General features: G+C 49.8%; 1 protein-coding gene across 1 annotated transcript in view; it reads left to right on the top strand.

The window, feature by feature from the left end:
• The first annotated feature begins 12,868 nt into the window (after positions 1-12,868).
• Positions 12,869-20,578, top strand: part of STARD8 (StAR related lipid transfer domain containing 8) — a 71,604-nt gene continuing 63,894 nt past the window's right edge. The window contains exon 1 of the mRNA XM_031945140.1: positions 12,869-13,005. Coding sequence (XP_031801000.1) covers positions 12,873-13,005 — 133 coding nt within the window. The 5' untranslated portion in view covers positions 12,869-12,872. The remainder of the gene's footprint in view (positions 13,006-20,578) is intronic.

The raw sequence follows: 20,578 nt of genomic DNA, 5'->3' as shown, positions 1-20,578 counted from the left end.
TAAATGCCTTTTTCTTTCTTTCTTTCCTGAGTCTGGTACTCTTTTTACAGAGGCATATGACACGGGATGGAACTGCTACTTGTGCTCCAGCCACTCACAGTACACAGAGCCATAGGAAGCTCTCTTGGCTGACCCCCAACCAGTCCTCCTTCGGACAATTCGGTTCCACTCAATGAACACCACTCTCTTCCTCCATCCCCAGGTTCTGTCATGTTTAGCCTCTGATTCATCCTGGCTCTGGGACTCTGTGGCAAGTCACCTCAACTTGGTCCCATGGGCAGCTCTCTAAGGTTTTGGAGAAGCAGCCAAGTGGCCGGAGTTTCCTCACCTGGGAGTTTCTTCTGTTGAGGGAACACGGGCCCCATGCTTCTCCCAGTCCTGGGTTGCAGGCCCTGTGGTAAGTACTGGTGAAATGAGGGCCCCAGTGAGCAAGCCACCCCTGCTGTGGGTGTCTACGCCGACCCTGCCGTGGGTGTCTACACCACTGTGAGTGTCTACACAGACCCTGCCGTGGGTGTCTACAATGACTCTGCCATGGGTGTCTACAAAGACCCTACCATGGGTATCTATGCCGACCCTGCCGTGGGTGTCTGCACCGCTGTGGGTGTCTACACAGACCCTGCCGTGGGTGTCTACACTGACTCTGCCATGGGTGTCTACACAGACCCTACCATGGGTATCTATGCCGACCCTGCCGTGGGTTTCTATACCGCTGTGGGTGTCTACACAGACCCCTCCGTGGGTGTCTACACAGACCCCTCCGTGGGTGTCTACACAGACCCTACTGGAGGGTGTCTACACCACCGTGGGTGTTTATGGGGACTCTGCCGTGGGTGTCTCAGCTGAAGGCCTGCTTCCCTGCTCTGGCCCCTGGGCTCGGAGCTCAGGCCCAGCTAATCAGAGCAGGCCCAGAAGGCATTTCTTGAATAAACGCTGTAAAGCTCTCTGGGGAATCCCTGACTTCCTTGAACCTCAGCTGGGCATCCCCAAATAACTGAGTTCAGAATCCCGGAAGCCAGGCCTGACAAAGCAAAGTTTCTTGGATAAACATGGAGAAATTCAATAGCCTCACATTGACCAGGTGTGCATACACACACAAGCGCTCATGAGCACAGACACATACGCCTGGGAAGGCTGTGAAAGGGGAGGAGCGCACAGCCTTTGCACAAAGAACAATAGGGTGGAAATCAGCCTGGCTTTCCAGGGCCACGGGGAAGGGAAGGGAAGGAAGGAGCCTCAAGGAGACCAGCCTTCAGCACCCCCCCCCCCCAGGAGCTCAGGTCACCTGGGCCACCAGGCGGAGGGGACCACAGATTCTGCTCCTCCCTCTGTCCCTTGCCTTGCCATCCTGGGCCACAAATGGTCTCCCCAGGGAGCAATTGTTGAAACGTGGAGAGAAGCAGATTTTGACATCCCAGCTCCTAATTGTGGAGCTAGAAGGGACTTCAAGACCCCCCCCCTCATTTACTGAGGCCTAGAGAGGGAAAGGACTTTTCTGAGGTCACACATAGGATTCTAGACTTGGAGGGAAAGGAATCTCAGAGGCCATCAGTATCACTCCAGCTCATTTTACAAAAGAGGAAACTGAGGGCCTTGCCAGTAGTAAGTCACAGAATAACAATTGAACCAGGCCTTCTAACTCCCCCTTTCACTTCACCACAATACCTTTCTGCCCCGCGAAAAGTCCAAGATAAGAGATCGCACCCCAAACAACAACTAAGAATGAGTTACGCTTAAATAGTATTTACAATTACAAAGTAGGTATGATTCTCAGAAACAACCTTTGGAGGATTACCATTATCTTCCTGTTAGAGAGGAAGAGATTGAGAGTTTTAGTGACTTATCTGAAGATCACTCAGTCGCCAGTCAACTCAGGATCTCCAGCTTGAACTCAGGTCTTCAACTCTAAGTCCATTGTTCTCGCCATTACAGCTAGCAGCATGCTGGTAAATATTTAACAACAGGCTAGCTGGGCAAAAAAAAAAAATGTGCTGACATACTTTTAGGTTTCATTGACATTACTGAACAATTTTTTCATCACTTTCTCAAGTCTAGACACTCGACGAAGCAATAAATCAAGCCCCCGATCGGTAATGATGGAGCTCTGGCTATCCGCAGAGGTCTGTGCTTAAATATCAAATAAGTGACGTGGGCAAGAAATACGTTTTGTCTGTCAGGAGGAAGGAGAGAGAAATCACTCTTGAGGACTGAAGGTTTCCCAGAGGAGGCGGAAATTGGATCTGTGCCTCAAAGGATAAGTTGGATTTAGATAGGATGAAGGAGTGGGGATGGCATCCAGGCGGGAGGATAGCATGAACAAAGGTGTAGAGGGAGGAAACTATAAGATGTGTCGATAGAAGTGGGCTGGGTGCAGTATTTAAACAGATAAGCAACAGGAAATAAGGCTAGAGACGTCATAGGACTTGGAGTTGCAAGGAAACTTAGAGGTCATCTGATCTTCCCTCCTACGTTACAAATCAGAAGTGCAAAAGGAATAGAATGGATTTCTAGCAATGATAGGATAATATAATATAATATAATATAATATAATATAATATAACATAACAACATAATATAATATAATATAACATGATAACGATGATGTGATGTAATATAATGAAATATATATAATGCACCACAATGCAACATATAATATAATGTATTACAGTACAATACGTAATGTAATATAACACAATATAATATAACATGACATAATATAACAAATAATTATAAGCCTTCCTGTGAGAATCAGGTACAAAATAAGGAAACCCATTCTCGTTTCTTTTATTTGATGCTGTATTAAAAAATCTAGTCATTGCAATAAATCACAAAAAAATAGAGGCATTAACGTGAGAAATGAATAGGTCAGAAGAGTCTAGCTTTTACATCATATAATTGTATATCTAGAAAATCAAATGGCCTCAACCAAAAAAGTCCATTGGATCCACATACACTCTACAAAGTTTGCAGATAATAGATGAACTCACAAAAATCATCTGCATTCATATTTATTAGTAATAAAGGTATAGAAGACATAATAAAAACTTCTTGTATAATAATAACCTCCCATAAGATAGTTAGGAATTAATCTTTTGGAATTTTTCATCCTAAATATCTAATTCTTAAATTGAATTTTGGTAACCATGGAACATGTCATAAAGACTTTTCCTTAAAACCAAATAAAGGTACAACTAACCAATTTTAGGGACATTCGGTGTTCATGACTCAGACTAATATAGTAAAAGTTATCCTATTCAAAGTATTTTGTATATTCACTATAATGAAAATTAAAAAAAAAAAAAACAGACAAGGAGCTGCTTTATAGAATTAGCAGAAATCCGAATACCGTTTCTATGGGGGAAAACCATGCAATCAAAAAAGTCAGAGGGCGTACCGAAGAGAAAAGTTGATGAAGGTGGTCTTCTACTCCCAGGCTTTAAAACATATTAAACCCATTAAACAAATTAAAGCATATTATAAAGCCGTTAGCTTCCAAACTTTGGGTCACTGTGTCATACATAGAAAGAGTGAGCAATGGAATCAAAAAGATATAACCAAAAGATCAGAAAATAAAAACTGGTGAAAGCAGTTGTTATGTAATATGTATAGTGGGGACAATTGGTTGACAGTTTGGTAGGAAAGTGATTTAGACCTTTATCTTTCACAAAATACCCCCAGGGAAATTTGTCTGTATGAGAGCTGTAAATATTTTGTCTTTCAAAATTCACAGTGGATCAAATGGTCAAAAGATGTGAATAGGCAATTATGATTTTAAAATTCAATTGTTTTGTCTTCTGAACTTATTGAGGACCCTAACATTCAGTTTTCAAATGTTCAGTTGCCTGTGAACATTTTCACATTCAAGGTGGAACAGAAAGAGAGACTAGAATATGAACCTTTGAGTCTCTACTGTATACAGACAACTTTTTAGCTACCTAATAAATTCATCCTGTTAACTTAAAAAACTATCTTGCTTGTCTATATTTCCTTCGGACCTTTCTTTTGTTCTCTTCTAGGCATTTTAGAAGATTTTTTTCTGCCTTTTTTTTTGGACAATATTATTAACAATTCTCCTCTATCCCACCAAATCTTCCTCTTAAAGAAAAAAAAAATTCTTGAAAGAAATACGCATAGTCAAACAAAACAAATCCCCACATTTCCCGTCCCAAAAAATGTGTGTCTCATTTAGCAACTTGTATCTATCACCTCTCTGTTAGGAAGAAAGTAGCACTCTTTATCATTAGTTCTCGGGGAATCGTGGCTGGTCATTGCTTTGACCAGAATTCCTGAGTCTCTCAAATTTGTTTTTCTTTGTCGTGTTGATATTATTGTATAAATCGTTCTCCTGGTTTTGATGAGCAGTTTTCAAAAAAGGAAACACAGATTGTCAATAATCACTTGAAAAATGCACAACATCACTAATAATTAAAAAGATACAAATGGAAATCTTTTCACACCCATCAAATTGACAAAAATAGTTTTTAAAGTAACGAAATTCATTGCCACTCCACTCCACTCATCCATTACTGGTAGAATTGCAAATTAATCGAATTTTTTTTTTTTTTTGGAGAACAGTCTGGCAGTAGACAGTCAAAGCTAGAAAAATAATCTTAGCCTTTGACCTAATCATTCCATTGTTGGGAATATGTCCTGAAAATGTTATCAAAAACAAACAAACCCAAAAGGACTATCCTTTCAGAGAATTTCTCTCATAGCAGTTAAGTAATTGCAAAAATCTGGAAGCATCCTGTCCTAAACGTTCAACCAGAGAGGAATGGACGAGTGAATTCTGTCACATTAACGTAATGGAATGTAACAACATAATTAAGATGCGTAAGTTTGAGGAATATACCAAAAAATCCAGAGTTTTCTGAACTAATACAAAGTTGGGAGGAGCAGAATGTAAAGACTAGAGGACCCTAAAACTCTGAACATCTAAGAAGGCAAATAAAGTGAATGGACTAAAAGAAATCCCTATGAGGACTTGGAAAATGTATGCTATCTTAGAGCATGGCACCTTTTCTGCCTGCCTCTCTCCGGGCTCAGACATAGCTTAGGTCTTCCAGTTCAAGGTATTCTGTGGATTGGAACTGTAGCTCACAAGATCTCACTTCAGTAATCTTCCAGTGGACACAATTAGCTTAAATAAATAATTATATATAAATAGAATATATAATATATTATATTATAGATATAAATAAATATAATATAAAATAAATAAATAATAATAATAAAAAATAAAGGCATCAACTAATCTGATGTGGAAAAAGCAGTAGCTACAAGAGCATTCCCCCTCTTTCTCTCTAAACTCGGTACACACGTTTTTGATGACTCCACACTTTGGTCAGAGAGAAAAGTGGACGCAAGTCTAGAGTGCAGTTATAGAAAGTAATATAAATTGGAAAAACAGGTGACTTGTGCTTCTGATGCTGTATGGTCCCAAAGTCTTTCTCTTCTAGCAGGATTCTCATGTTGTTCCTCTGGGGAATGGAAAGTAGAGAGACAGTGTGGAGTAGTAGAGGGAGCCTTGTATTTTGTAGCAGAAAGACCTGGATTTGAGACCTGGCTCTGCCACTTCCTATTTGTGTTAATCTTTTAAGTGTTAAATTGCATTTAACCTCTCCCTATCTAAGACTGGGAATTTAATTCCAGCTGGGCCACTTCTCACGTGGCTGACTTTGGGACAGTCACTAACCTCTGCCAGTTTCCTCTGGTGCAAAATGGAAGGGCTTTGGATGAGATATCTCAAGGTCTTTCCAAGCTCTAAATCCATGATTCATTTTTTTTAATGAACCTATAAATTAATTTGTTCATTTATTCATTTATTTGTTCATGGCTGAAATGTTTCCAGATACATCCTCAGGGATTTGTTATCCCATGATATAATACAGAAGAGGCAGTGATGTGAGGTCAAAGTGCAGCAGAAAGTTTTCATTGATTGTAGAAAATGAGCAACTGATGAGGAAGAAGGCAGTGTGAAGTAGGACAAATGATGCTGAATTTGGAGTCAGAAGACCTGATTTCAAATCTGTGTCACTTGCTCCCGCTTGGCCTCAGTTTCCCTTTCTGTAAAAGAAGGTAATTAGACTAGCTGGCCTCTGAGGTTCCCTTTTAGAGCCCTAGAGTTAGTATTCGACGTGTGATCTTGGACAAGTCCCTTCCCCTCCCCAGGCCTCAGGTCCCTCTCTGTAGAATGAGGGAGTTGTGCTAGCCGGTCTCTGGGAATGTAGGAGTTGATGAACATAGGACTTGAATCCTGCACATACTGAAAATTTGGATGAGCTAGGTATGAAACTGGAGAAGTAATTTGATGGGAGGAGCCTTAAACGATGCGTGATGTCATTGAAATAATTCAGGTCTGTTTCAATAATTCTGGGCTTGGAGTTAGAAAGCTTCCACTCAAGTCCAAGCTCTGAGGCTGTGTGATTTTGGCTCAGTGTCTGAACCTCTCTGAACCTTACTTTAAACCGCATTAGAGTAAACCCATTCCCCCAACTCCTCCCAGGCTTGTTGAGAGGCTGGCAGTTTGTGTTGATATTAATAGCAATAACTATCCTATGATTCTATCCTAAAAATTGTCATGTGGAAGACAGAATATTAGATGGGTTTTTTTTCTTACTCCAGGGGTCAGAATTAGACCCCACTAAGGGGTCCTAATCCCGAAGTGGAAGGAACCTCAGAGGTCCGCTAGCCCCTCTTTTTACAGAGTAGGAAACTGAGGCTCAGGGAAGGAAAGGGACTGCCCCAGAATATACAGAGAGTAAGGAAAGGAGGTGGAAGTGGAATCCAGCCCTTCTGACTCCAAAGCCAGCCCTCGGTGTCGTGGCTTCAGCTTCCTCCCCAGTCCTTTTTGGGGGGACCATGTGGGAAATGGCTGCCGTGGCAGACCTTCCCTGAAGCAGCAAAAGGGAAATCCCGCCGAGCCTGAGGAAGCTGAGTGGGGCCTCATCTTCCTCAGAGGGGAACTTGTCCCTGAGTCAGCCACCGAGGCAGAAGGCTAAGCAGGGAAAGGAGAAGCGAAAGGGCCGGGAAGCCCTCAGACTGGGGGTGGGGTCCTCCCAGTCATCCTTCTAGGCTGGGAGGCTACAGGGCAGGGCTGAAGAGCCAAGAAGAGAAGTTGGGCTCACCCGGGCAGAGAGAGCATGCTGGGTATGGGGGGGAGGGGAAGGGTGGGTAGCATTTGGAAGTCAACGGTCCACACGAAAAGGAGGTGCAGTTCCACACATTATCAGTTCCTGTTTTCTGGAACACAGCTGAAGCAGCTGATCTGGAGTCCAGAAGAGGGGAAGGAAGGGGAGGAGAAAAAGAGGGTGCTAGATTCCCTGTCTTGGAGTCCAGGAGAGGAAGGGAGGAAGGGGAGAGGAAGAGGGTCATAGATTTCCTAAGCTGGACTCCTAGGAAGTACTTGGAAGGAAGGGCTTAGATTGGTTGCTTGATTAGATGAGTTCTAATCATGGGATTGGCAGCTAGGTGGCGCTGTAGCAGATAGAGCACCTGTTGTGGAGTGGGGAAGGCTCCTCTTTGGAGTTCAAATCTGGTTTTAGACATTTACTAGCTGTGTGACCTTGAGCAAGTCACTTCACCCTGTTTGCCTCAGTTTCTTCATCTGTCAAATTAGTTGGAGAAAGAAATGGTAAATCACCCCAGCATTTTTGCCAAGAAAACCCTACATCAGGTCACAGAGAGTTGGACATGATTGAAAAATGACCGAATGACAGTCATAGGAGTATAGATTTTAAGCTGGAAAGGGCGTTAAAGACCATCTAGACTTGACTGTATTATTTTACAGATAGGAAACTGAGGCCCACAGAAGGGAACTAGTTTATCCAAGATCACTTCAAAGAATTTGACCTCAAGTCCTCTAACTCCAAATATTGTTTTTTGTCCACGGCATCAGTGGACTCTCTTGGTTCCTCCTCTTTTGGGTTCCTTCTAGCTCTCTGTAATATTTGTAAATCTTCAGGCATGAGCTCAATTATATGATTCCGCTTCGTTGATTGATCGAGACTCAGGCATCGCTTACGCTCCCCCCAAATACACGCATGGGAATGGATCAGATGACTTGGGAACAAGAGGGCTCATTTGAACTGGAGAGCCAGTGGAAGAGGTCGAGACTCAGGCCACCGCCGAACTGGCTTCGGGGCTCGAGTGTCTTGCCTTGGAACAGGGAAGGTGTCTTGTAACCAGGAACTTTCGTGCCTGGGGCAAATGCTTCAAACGAGGCTGTCAGAGTCCCCCAGTTCAGGCGTGTGCTGCAGCTTGGGAGAGCCAAGGTGATGCTGGGAAGTTCTCCGTAGAGGGAAGAAGCAGGGCAGGGTAGAGTGATCATAGCTAAGATTTAGAGAGCACTTTTCAGCTTGCAAATCCGGATGTATAATACCTCCTTTGGCCCTCCAGTAGGTCAGGGATGAAGGGTATCTTCTTATTCCCTTTTCACAAATGAGGAAACTGAGGCAGATAGAAGTTAAGTGACTTGCCTGGGGTTACCCAGTTAGGAAACATCTGGGGCTAATTAGAACTCAAGCTTTCCTGGCTCCCTGGTCTAACCTTCTATTTACTCATCTCCCAACTGGCAAATTCCTATTGAAATGAATTATTCTTTGTCACTGGTGCTACGTTCCCTTCTTTGCTGATAGTAAAGTGCTATCAGAGTCTTGGAAGTTTGTGCCCTGGCACAAAGCACTTTTTGCCTAACTTGTTGCAACTTTGGTTCTTGCCTCCTCCTGAAACATTTGGACACCCTCCTTATCTCTGGGAAAAAAACCAAAACAGATGGGACTTACTCCAGTATCTTGAAAGGATCAGTGGGGTAGTACCTGCTCTGCAACTTCTAGCCCTTCAAAGTTGCCTGGGGCACTGAGGTTGTGACTTGCTCAGGGTCACATGGCCTGTGTGTGTGTGTGTGTGTGTGTGTGTGTGTGTGTGTAGGTTTGAACCCAGACTTGTCCCTTTTCTGAGACCGGCACTATCTCTGCCATACTTGGCCGCCCCTCCGCTGCAGGGGCTCTGAGGAAAGCAAAGCTCCTGCCCTGGCCTTAAGCAGACAGAAGCAGCCGGAAAAGGAGGTGAAGGTAGCAGGAGTCCGAACTGAAAGGATGCTGTTCCCTTCCTTTATTAAACAACAGGGAACGCATCACCTTAGTTTAGAGTCGGCAGAAACCTTAGACACTGCCTAGTGCAACTCTCATCAAATAGACACTGATATTCTGGCTAGATGACTGGAGCTGGAATCAGAAAGACCGAGGTTCAGTTCTGCCCATTAGCTGTGTGAACATGGGCAAGTCCCTCAGCCTCAGTTAACTGCTCTGCAAAATGGAGATAATGACACCCCCGTGGGGTTGTAGTGAGGATCAGTTGAGATTGTGTGTGTGTGAAAGAGAGACAGAGACAGAGAGAGAAAGAAACAGAGAGACAGAGACAGAGACACACTCGTGCGGGGGGAGAGAGAGAGAGAAAGAGAAGGAAAGAAAGAAAGAGGAGAGAGAGAGAAGAGAGAGAAAGGAGAGAGAGAGAGAGAGAGAGAAAGAGAGAGAGAGAGAGAGAGAGAGAGAGAGAGAGAGAGAGAGAGAGAGAGAGAGAGAGAGAGAGAGAGAGAGAGAGAGAGAAAGAGGAGTGAACAGCATTGGAGGCTCTGGCTGCCGCAGTAGCAGTTGTAGCCCGCTCTTACTGGTGTATAATCAGTTAAGCATGCAGGATGGCAGGATGGCAGGATGGCACTTTATTAATTACCCAACAAGGAGCATGGGTAACATTTGATTTGTCTCTCACTATACTCGAGTCACCAGCCATGTGGTCTTTCTGGCGTGCAGTCGTGCTGGAGTCTCTCACCACCTTGTGGCTTCAAACAGCTCGGCAAATAACAGACCAACCTTGGCTGGGTTTTGAATTTTAGCCTAGGGGTTGATATAAAATATTGCTCAGGCTTATTAAAATAGGAAGACTACGGCTCTAGCCCCCACCCTACATCTGGATCTTTCCCCACCTCAAGTCTCCACCCTCTGTATTTATATTATATGGGCCAATCAGCTTTCTGTAACCATATGGCTTAAAAAAAATACAGTGAATCAATTAACAAGCATTTATTAAGTGCCTGCTGTATGCCGGACACTATCCTGAGTAATGGTGATGCAAAGCTATGAAAGATGGGAAAGATAATATATTTACAAATAAATGCATGATCCCCGTCTCTCTATATGAATGGACAGAGGCGTGCTGGTAAATGTTTCACAACTAGTTCTCTGAGGAAAAACGTTACCCACTTGCCCATGACACACTTCTGAGTTTAATCTGTATTATTAACACTTTGTCTGTCACTTTCTTACGTCTAGACAATTAAGAAAACAATAAATCAAGCCCTGATTTGTTGCTACCGATTTTCGGAGGTGTAAATGTTCACACTCAAAATTTAACAGTTGGCTCTTGGGAACCAGTCTGAGCTGGCTCCAGCACACCACTGGATATATAATATATTGCAGCGACGGAGGAGGGGTGGAAACAGTGGTCAGTGGGGGGATGGAGAGAGCTTTCCTGAAGGAGGTGGCCCTTGAACTGAGTTTTAAACGAAGCTTCAGTTTTAAGAGTCAGGGGCGAAGAGGGAAAGTATCCCAGACATGGGGGACAGTTGTACAAAAGGACAGAGACAGGAGACGGACACGGGGGGCGGTCTCCAAAGGGGCAGACAGGAGATGGACGCGGGGGACGGTCGCCCAAAAGGACAGAGATAGAAGACGGACACGGGGGGCGGTCTCTAAAGGGGCAGACAGGAGATGGACGCGGGGGACGGTCGCCCAAAGTGACAGAGATAGAAGATGGACACGGGGGACGTCGTCCAAAGGGATGGAGATAGAAGATGGACGCGGGGGACGATCGTCCAAAGGGGCAGACAGGAGATGGATGCAGGGGACGTCGTCCAAAGGGGCAGAGATAGGAGATGGAGTATTTTGTACAACTGAACTGTATAGTGAGTGTTGGGGGTGGGGGGGAGAGTCCTCCAGTCTGGATTAACAGTGGCCCTGTGAAGGGCTCTCCATGCTAGAAGTTTGAGTTTTGTTCCAAATCCGGTGAGAAGTTAATGGGACTTCTTGAGCAAAGAAATGGCAAAGTCTCATCCATGCTTCAGGCATGTTGAGTGGGGGGTGCATTGGAAAAAGGGAAGATTTGGTGGGGGATGGGGCAGTGACAGCAATGCTCCAGTTGAGAGGTCATTGGGTGTGGAGGTAGAGTTGGCCACCCCTTGGTACCAGAGGCATAGAGATGTAGGGGAAAGGATGGGTTGAGGCTGACTTTGAGGAGCCTCAGTGGTGAATGGGAAGATGATGGTGCCTTCAAAAGACCCAGTGAAGTTTAGGAAGGGGACAGTGCGGGCTGTGGAGAGCATGAGCTCTAGCTGGATGGGTTGAGCTGTGCGGGATCTGAAGTTGGGAATGTCCAAAAGTGATGGGAAGCTAAGACTAGATTTGTAGATCTGGGAGTTATCTACATAGAGGTAATCAATGAATGCGTGGAAGGTACTCTGTGTGTGTGTGTGTGTGTGTGTGTGTGTGTGTGAAAAAGAGAGACACAGAGACAGAGACAGAGAGACACAGAGAGAGAAAGAGAGAGAGAGAGAGAGATAAAGAGAGAGAGAGAGAAATGAGGAGATACAGAGACAGAGAAACGAGAGAGAAAGAAACAGAGACAGAGAGAAGGGGAGAAAGGGAGAGAGAGAGAGAGAGAGAGAGAGAGAGAGAGAGAGAGAGAGAGAGAGAGAGAGAGAGAGCAGACCCTTGGGGGACACCCACAGATAGTTAGAAGTCCAGACATGATTGATTGATGAACCTGGAAAAGAGACCCAGAAGGCCTCGTGTCAAAAGCTTTTTCCTGGACTTTGGTTGAGAAGGGGAGGAAGAGATAGAAGGACAATAGCTGGAGGGGGTGAGAGGGTCAAACGAACGTGCCAGGGGAAAGGTTTCATTTTCCCTCCGTGGGCGCTTCACCCAGAGCACGTGCCTGGCGGGGCCAGAGAGGAAGGGCGCAGCGGCCCCCGGGGCCCGACCTAGAACCCCGAAAACAAAGGCGAGGCTGGGGGCGCGGGGGGGGGGTCCCGGGGACGGAGGCTCCCGGAGCCGCCCGTCTGGGAAGCTGCGCCGCGGGCTTTCCGACCCCCACGGAGCGGGCTCGGGCACAGCCGCTCCCGGGGCGCGGGGCGCAAAGGGCTGTCGGGGCCGATAGAGAAGGACGCGGGGACCCGTGTGTGCCCCCAGACTCCATCGCTCCCAGCCCCTCCCTCCTCCGTTTCCCCCAAGGCAGAAGCGAAGGGCCACGGTCGGAACGCTGAGAAGCGGCGCGAAATGCTTCGCGAACCTTAGAACGCAATCCACGGGAGCGGGACTATTAGTTTCTGGCTGAGGAAACGAGCCCAGAGAGAGGAAGTGTCTAGCCCGAGGACACACAGCGAATCGGTGGCTTCCCGACGGTCCGCTACTTCCCGAGGGGAGGGGGAGGGGCCGGGAAGCTCCGCGACGGGAATGAGATGGGGTGAGAGAGGGGGCAGGAGCCGGAGACCTCGTGGCACTGGGGGCTACGGGAGTGCCCGGGGTCCGGGTCACAGGGAAAGCCCCCCCCTCCCTCCCTCCACCCCCCCACCCCCCCCCCAGCCTTGGGGGGGCGGGGCAGGGCGGGGGCCCCGCTGGCTACGCCCCGGGCCGAGGAAGGAGGCGGTGCTCTAGGGTCCGGAGCAGCCGGGGCGGTGCAGCCCGTCCCGTCCGGCCGTCGGGGCCCTCCCCCTGCCATCTAGCTCCACGTCCTGCTAGCGCCAGGTCCGGGCTCGGCTTCGGCTCGGGAGCAGAGCGGGGCGGGGCGGGGCGGAGCGGAGCAGCCGGGGGCTGCAGCACATGGACCAGCCTCGGGGCCGGGGGCCGGGGGCCGGGGCCGGGCCCGGGCCGCCCCTGCGCCTCCCCAAGCCCAGTACGTGGACCCTGTGGCGCGCCAAGGGACCGCCGAGGAACCCGGCGCGCTGGAAGCCAGGTGAGCGGCGCCCGCCCTTCGCGGCGGCCGGGCGGGCTAGCCGGCTGTGGGCAGGGAAGGCGCCCGGCCGCTCGGGGCCCGGCTCGGCCGGGCTGCCCGCGGCCGGCGCCCCCCCCCCCCCCGCCCCCCGGCCCTCCGCGCCCCCGCCCCACCTTTCCCCTCTTCTTGCCATCACCTCCCTCCGTCCGGTCCGCCTTTGTCCCTCTCCCCATCGCCCGTCCTCGGCCGCTCCTCTCACCTCTCCCGCTCCCCTCGGCCCCCCCGTTTCTCCCGGGCTCCTTCTGCACCCCCTTTCCTTATCTGCGTCCCCCCCTCTCAATCTGCGTTCCTGCCCCTTATCCGCCTCTAGCCTCCCCCTGTCTGGCCGCTTCTCCTCTGTCTCCCCCGTTGCCATCCCTCTGTCCCCGCGTCTCGCTTCTGTCTCCCTCTCCCCGTCCCCGCGCTCTCCCTCCCCGCCTCTCGCTGTCCGTCTCTGTCTGCGCCTCTCCGTCTCCGCACCCCCCACCTCAACCCTAAGCCTGGCTCCCTGCGTCTGTCCTCGGCCAAATGGCTTTCTATGGGGGCATGTCTAAGGGCGCCCCGAGCTTTCGAATCCCCGTGGCCCGGCCTGTCGGGAACAGTGCCCCCCGCCCCCTATCCCAGCCCCTCTCAGATAGAGGAAATAGGAAATAGGGTTGGGATTCTTGCCCTGTGACTCCCAGACAGAGGAGCCTAGGGGGAGGGGAAATTGGGGGTGGGGTGGGGGGAAGAGGAAATCTAGAGGCATCTGGGCATGCTCATTCTACGTCCCGGGAGGGTTATTGCCTCTAAACTCCTAAAGCGCTTAATGTCTATACCATTCATTTGGCACTTCCAAACAAAATAGCTTATCTTTTTCCGTGTGGATTTCTGGCTTCCCTGCTGACGAACTGGAAGCTCCTTGAGGGTAGGGTTAGGTCTGATTCCCCCCGTATCCCCCCAGTCCCTCGCATATTTGCTAGCTAGTGAGTAAATGTTTACTGACTGGGATTGATTGATGCACTGGGACCGTCTCGGCAAGTCGCGGCTCTCGTCCTCCGAAAGGGAACGGTGCGGGAGACAGCCCATTTCGAGACCGGTTTTACCTCCGGACCCGCGCGGCCCCGAACGAGTCCTTCGGCTTCTCCTCGCCTCAGTTTCCTCCTTTGGAAAACGAGGGAGTGGAACTCGGTGGCCTGCCATCAGAGCCCTTCCGGCTCGAGCGTATTCTGCCTTCTCGGGTCATTTCTGAGGCTCCCGTGGGCCGGACTCGCCTATGGACCTCACCTTGGTCTCCCCAGAATCTTCTGGAGAGGAAGTCCGAGTCCAGACTTCCGAGCCGGACGGTGCTTTGGCGCGGGGAAGTCTGCCCCGGGCCTTCCTGCCTCTCCCGTGCCCGCTTCTACCATTCGCCCCAGCCCGGAGCGAAGGGATGGCCCTCCCCCTCCCCCTCGCCTGTCACTGCCCGTGCCCGGTCTGCCCTGATTTAGAAATCGCCAGATCCCGGCAGACCTGTAACGGCGGGGCAGGGTCGGGCCCCCGGCAGCTGGGTGTGAAGAGCAAAGTTACATCCTCCTCTGACCTCCTGGGCCTCCGCATAAAGGCTGAACACGGAGGCTTGAGGTGCGGGCGGATTTTGTAGGAGCATGGAACGCCCCTCCCCAAAGGTGCTCGATAGCTTCCCCCCACCCCTTTCCATAGCGCCCCTGGCCTGGCTGCCAACGCACCCCTCAGGCCATGAAGACGCCGGGCTCCCCAAGGCCTGCCGGACTTCCTGCCGGTGGGAGAAGCCTAGCTGGGGAGCCGGGGAGGATTTCCAAGGCGTCTAGTGCCAGCTGCTCATTTTGGAGAGGAGAAAACTGGGCCTTGGGGAGAGAGTGTCTCGCCCCATTCCCCCATAGACCCGAGGGCCAGAACCGGAGGGAACAACCTTCTTTTCCCAATTCGTTTTCTAGGTGAGGAAACAGGCACAGAGCAAGGGACCTGCCCAAGGTCACGTAGTTTCACGTTCTCCTCTCCACCATGGGGCATCCCGTGGTGAAGATGAATTGGAATAATATGCATGCCAGGCTTTTTGGGAGGGCGGCTGGATTTGGGATTTCTCCGGTGAAAGGAAAGTCCTTCCTCCGATGCATATCACTGCCTCTTTTGGGGTTTTGTTTCTGGGGTTTTGTTTTTTTTTTTTTTTTTAGATAGCTGCCCGAGGCGGCGGGAAGTTAAATTGAATCTGGGGTTAGCCTAGTGGTGGCCGAGGCGGGACTCGAACTCTCGACCTGCGGGCTCTCCGGCAGGCGCTCCTCTCTGCTGCTTTATACAGTGCTAGTCTGACCTGAGAGCTGTTATTATTATTGTTGGAAATTGATCTCTAATTAGGTATCTCTGCCCCAAGGCCGCCCCACCTCCTGCCTTCGCTATCTATGTTAATGGCCCCACCGTCTTCCTAGTCTAGGAGATTGGAATCCAGGGAGTCACCTTTGGCTCTTTCCCCCTCCTCCTTCCCCTCCCCCTTCCCTTTCCCTTTCCCCATCCTTCCCCCCCAGCCTGTTCCCAGGTGTCCTGAATTCTAGCCCCTCCTCTCTGTTCCGGCTAAGACCCGGCTCCTCACTTTCCCCTTGGGGGATTGTAATAGTCTCCTAATAGCCTCAATTCACCACTGGCAGACTCTCTCCCCTCCCCTCTCCCTCTAGGACCGGTTACCTGGATTAACCTGCCTAAAGTCTCTCTATTGGATGAGGAAAGCCTTCAAACCGTTTTCCTGCTGGATGAAATTAAAATTCCTCAGCTTGGCATTCAAGGCCTGTTCTTCTTCCGGCCCCAATTTTCCTTTGCGTCCTTATCTCTTCCCCCATGAAATGCCGACCCTCCCACCGCACTGGACTGTTTGCCTCCCCATCCGTGCCACCCGTCTCGCCTTCCCCACCTTTTTGGCTTTTGCTCATCCGGTTTCCTCTACCTGAAGTGATCTCCATCCTCCCCCCTCTCCCCATCTTTCAAGGCCCAGCTCAAAATGCTTGGGCCTTCCCCAAATCTATTTCAGCTCCGTCCCCCTTGAAAATGAACTCCCGTTGGACTTGGTAACTCTTTCTATGTATCTACCGCGATGCCGTGTATATTCCAGCCATCTGTGAGTCGGGTCCCAAGGCCGAGGTACAGGGCCCTATTTTGCCAATTATTGTTTCCGTGACCTTGGTCAGATTCTCTCTCGGAGGGAAAAAAGGGATGCGATGGAAACTAGCAAAGGTTCGCAGATTTTGTATTCTCAGGGCCTTCCCAGCTCCGACATTGTGTCCTAAGGTTCCCTCCCAGCTCTGACATTCCCCTGTTCTGAGAGCCGTCCTTTTCACAGCTCTGCCGTCCTCTCTTCTGAGATCCCTGTTCTGGATCCCTGGGTTCTCTACTCTAAGGCCCCCCTCAGTTCTGCCTTTCCGTCACTGATGTCTCTTCTTCCTGGAAACAGCCCTTCGGGACTGCTCTCCCTGTGGCCCTCACTCTCCATCCTGTCTGTGAGTGCCGGCCCTCCATCAGTCAGTGGGAGAGCACTGAGCGCTCCCCGGAATGGCTCCAGCGAGCCACATGTCTCCCCATCCGTCTGTGAGCTAATGGCGCAGAAGGACCCGTGGCCTCTGGGCCACAGCCCCTCGCCGGCCGTGGCCCCTCGCCAGTCACAAGCCCTGACCTGCCACAGGCCCTCACCTGCTACATCCCTTCGCCGGCCACGACCCCTCAGCGGCCACAGGCATGGGGCAGAGTTCTCTCAGAGAGGAGAGATTCGGTGCAGGTTCTGAGGCTTTCAAGGGCTAAACTGAGGGTTCCAGCTCCTCATCGGGCTCCTTCTCACTCAGCCCCCAGTTTCTTCTCCTCCTTGTGCTGGCAAGGTGCTACCCTCCGCCTCTTCCCCAGCTGGGAAAGACCTTAGAACATAGAATGGGCAGTCAAACTGTCCTTTACCCAGTCAGTTCACAAGCATTTATTAAGCACCTACTATTTCTCAGGCGCGATGCAGAGAGCTGGGGGGGGGGAGAGACCTTGAAGCACAGTATATCGGGGCCAGAAGTGACCCCAAGGCATGGCACATCAGCTGGCCGGACATCAGAACTAGAGTGGGAGAGCTGGACTCGAAACAGAGCATCAAAGTTGCGGAAGGCAGAACAAACAGTCCCAGCGCCTCCTGAACTTTTCGGTCAGGCTCTGTGAGCTCCGAAGGGCTTCCCAAATATCGCCTCTCTTGATCTTTACTCCTGTTAGGTGGGGGTGCTGTCGTTAGCCAGTATCAAATAGGATCTTTCCCATTTTCCACGCATGAGCGCACACTGGAGTGTTCTCACGAGCTTGCACACCCACGGCGGTAGCATCATGGGGAATTGATTAAACGTCCTCCTTGGTACTGGGTTTGACTTCAAAGATCTGTTGTCTCCGTAACCTTAAATAGATCCCTCTCTGGGCCTCAGTTTCCCTCTCGGGACAATGAGGAGGTTGGGCTCCATGGCGGCAGAGCTGTTATAGATGTCAGACTTTCTGGATCTTAATAATCCCCACGTGGTCTTCCTCCTGCCTTTTGCAGAGATCATGGGCCATGACAGGGGCACTGCCGACGTAATATACCCATTTTACAGGTAAGGAAAGTGAGCTTCAACAAGGTTGCCCACCGGCACGTTTTGAGTAAATGGCAGAGACAAAACTCAGACCATGCTGTCTTGTTGAGCTCTCTGATGCTTTCCACAATGTAGCCCTTGAGCCGGAAGGGACCTCAGGGGCCATCTAGTCCATCCCCTCATTTGACAGAGGGGGAAACCGAGGTCAAGGGAGGGAAAGGGACTTGTCCAAAGTTACACATAAGATCCTAGGTCTAGAGCGGAAAGAGAACTTGAAGACCGTCTAGTCCATTTAATGGAGGTGGAAACAGGCCCAGAGAGGGGAAGGGATTACATGAATGCTAAGTGTCCGAGGCAAAATTTGAACTCGGGTCCCCCAGAGCCATTAGTCTTTTCCCTGTTCCCACTGCCTCTGAGTATTGAAAAGGAGTAACCAGGAGCTCCTCCTCCCCTCCCGTTATCCCCGGGCACTCTTCACGCTCACACCAGTGTCACATAATATTAAACTTAAATGGAAACCCAGTGCTCCCTAGCCCCACTGAATTCCCGAAGAGGGGGTTGCAATCTGGCCAGTAACTGAGCTGGGGTTCAAGCCCAGGTCCCATTGAAGAACCTCGAGCTCCACTCAGAACCTCCAAGGTCTCCTTCCTTTGCCCAATCAACAGCATAACAGTAATGATTCCCATTTAAGTGGAACATTACATTGAATGCTCACCCACAACCCTGGGACAGCTAGGGGGCGCTGCAGTGGATAGGACGCTGACTTACTAGCTATGTGACCCGGGCCAGGGTCATGCACCCTGTTTACCTCGGTTTTCTCATCTGTCAAATGGGCTGAAAAAGAAAGGCACTTTAAAATCTCTGCCAAGAAAACTCAAAATGGGGTCCCTGAGAGTTGGACACGGCCGAAACTATCGAATAACAGCCGCCAGACACTCTCGAGATGGCGGGTTATCCCTGGTAACAAATGAGAAAACAGGCTAAGAGAGGTTTGCCCGAGATCCCACAGCACGGCGCAGGGATCCGGGCATTCTGGCTTCAAGTCCGTTGCTTTTCCTGTTACTTCGGCCTGTAAGGATGACTGTGCCAACCACCCCACTGCTCTGATCCTGCAATAAAGAAAGGGTTGGGAGAAAGAGATTAATCAGGTCTCCCTCAGAGTACAGATGAGGAGCCTGAGGCCCCAAGAAGGCTCCTTAGATCATTGATTTTGAGCTGGAAGAAACTTTAGCAACCCTTGGGTGGTCCCTTAATTTTACAGCTGAGTCAATTGAGGGACACTAATGAGTGTCTGAAGCAGGATTCGAAGCCAGGTCTTTCCCACTCCTAGCCGGAAGCCTGTCCAACATGCCATGCTGCTTCTCAGGAGGAAGTGACTAGACCAAAGGCACACAGAGCTAATAAGTAGTAGTGCCAGGAGTGCAAATCACGACCCCCGGCTCCAGATCCAGCATTCTTCCCAGGGCCTTCGTCTATGTACGTCTCAGGGGAAGTGGAAGGGAATCTAGGGACTAAGGGCAGGAAGGGTTGAAGGCACGAGGGGCTCTGGGCAGAAAAAAGGGGAGAACGCATCAGCTTTTCCAGCTGTTCTTTTTCCCGCCTCATCCCTGGCCAGCCCCCAAAGGGGTCCACACTGTCTCGGCTGTGGGGTGTCAGCTTACGCAGAGTCCTTGTGGATGCCAACTCCGGGCCTGGCACTGGAGAAGGAGCATGGGGGCGGGGTAGGATGGCCCTGCAGTTGTTGCTGCTATTTCTCAAGGTGGAGAGTGAGGGCGGGAGGGGAGGCGGGGAATAGGTTCTATTACATTTGGGGCTAGGGGACGGAGGGCCAGACAGGACATGGAGACACCTGGGACGTTTATTGACTCCAGATACAAATCCGGTTTTACCACTGTGTATGCAGCTCCGTTCTAGGCACAGTGATAAGATACTGGCCTTGTCCTCCTGGTGCTTATTCTCTAGGAGGGTGATAAAATGCAGATCCGGAGGATGTGGTACACGGCTCCTTACCCCGGGTCTGTGGCTGGATTTCAGGGACTCCTTGATGGGGAAAAATGGCATTGTTGTTTCTCTCGCCTCTAAGTAATATTTAGTGTTTCTTTCTATTTAAAAATGTGATTTTGAGAAGAGGGTCCACGAGTCTCACTAGACACTGCCAAAGGGAAGGGTCCGGGCTCCCCAGGTGGCTTAGAACCGTGGTAGAGTGATTCCAACCCTGACTCTGGAGTTAGAAGGCTCGAGTTCCGATTCCTCTTTGGACACTTGCTAGCTCTCTGAACTTAGAAACGTTCCTTCACTTCCCTGGGCCTCAGTTTCCTTTTCTGCAAAGTCGATGGTCTCAGGAGTCCCTTCGAGCTCTGCATCTAGGACCCTGTGATCTGCCAGATAGCTGTCACAAAGAGTTATAGACAGTCGGCTGGGGGAGATCAGAAGGGAGAGGCCCTGACCAATTAGGGGCGTGAATTGGGACTGGTTTCCTGGAGGAGAGGGCATTGTAATCAGATATTAAAGGATGGGGAGGAGAGACCATATCTTAGGCTTAGGGAACAGCCTGAGCAAAGGCATGGATGTGGGAGGGATAAGCGTGTTCAGGGACAGAGAGGAACACAGTTGTTGTTGTTGTTGTTTAATAGTATCTTATTTTTCCAAATCCAGGCAAAGATAATTTTCCACATTCACCTCCCCAAAACCTTGGGTTCCAATTTTTTCTCCCTCCCTTCCTCCCCCCCAAGATAGCAAGCAGTCCTATATAGGTTAAACACGTGCAATTCTTAAAAACCTATTTCCATATTTGTCACGCTGCGCACGAAAAATCAGATCAAAAGGGGAAATAAAAACACAGGAAACAGTAACAAAAGGGGAAAATCTCATTTTTCCAAATAAACGCAAAGATAGTTTTCAACATTCACCTCTACAAAATCCTGTGCTCCAATTTTTTCCTCTCCCCCCAAGACAGCAAGCAGTCCCATATAGGTTAAACGCAA

This window comes from Sarcophilus harrisii, chromosome X (assembly GCF_902635505.1).
Source record: "Sarcophilus harrisii chromosome X, mSarHar1.11, whole genome shotgun sequence".
NCBI lineage: Eukaryota > Metazoa > Chordata > Mammalia > Dasyuromorphia > Dasyuridae > Sarcophilus > Sarcophilus harrisii.
Note: the sequence above shows the minus strand (reverse complement) of the source record. Positions and strands in the feature narration are given on the sequence as shown.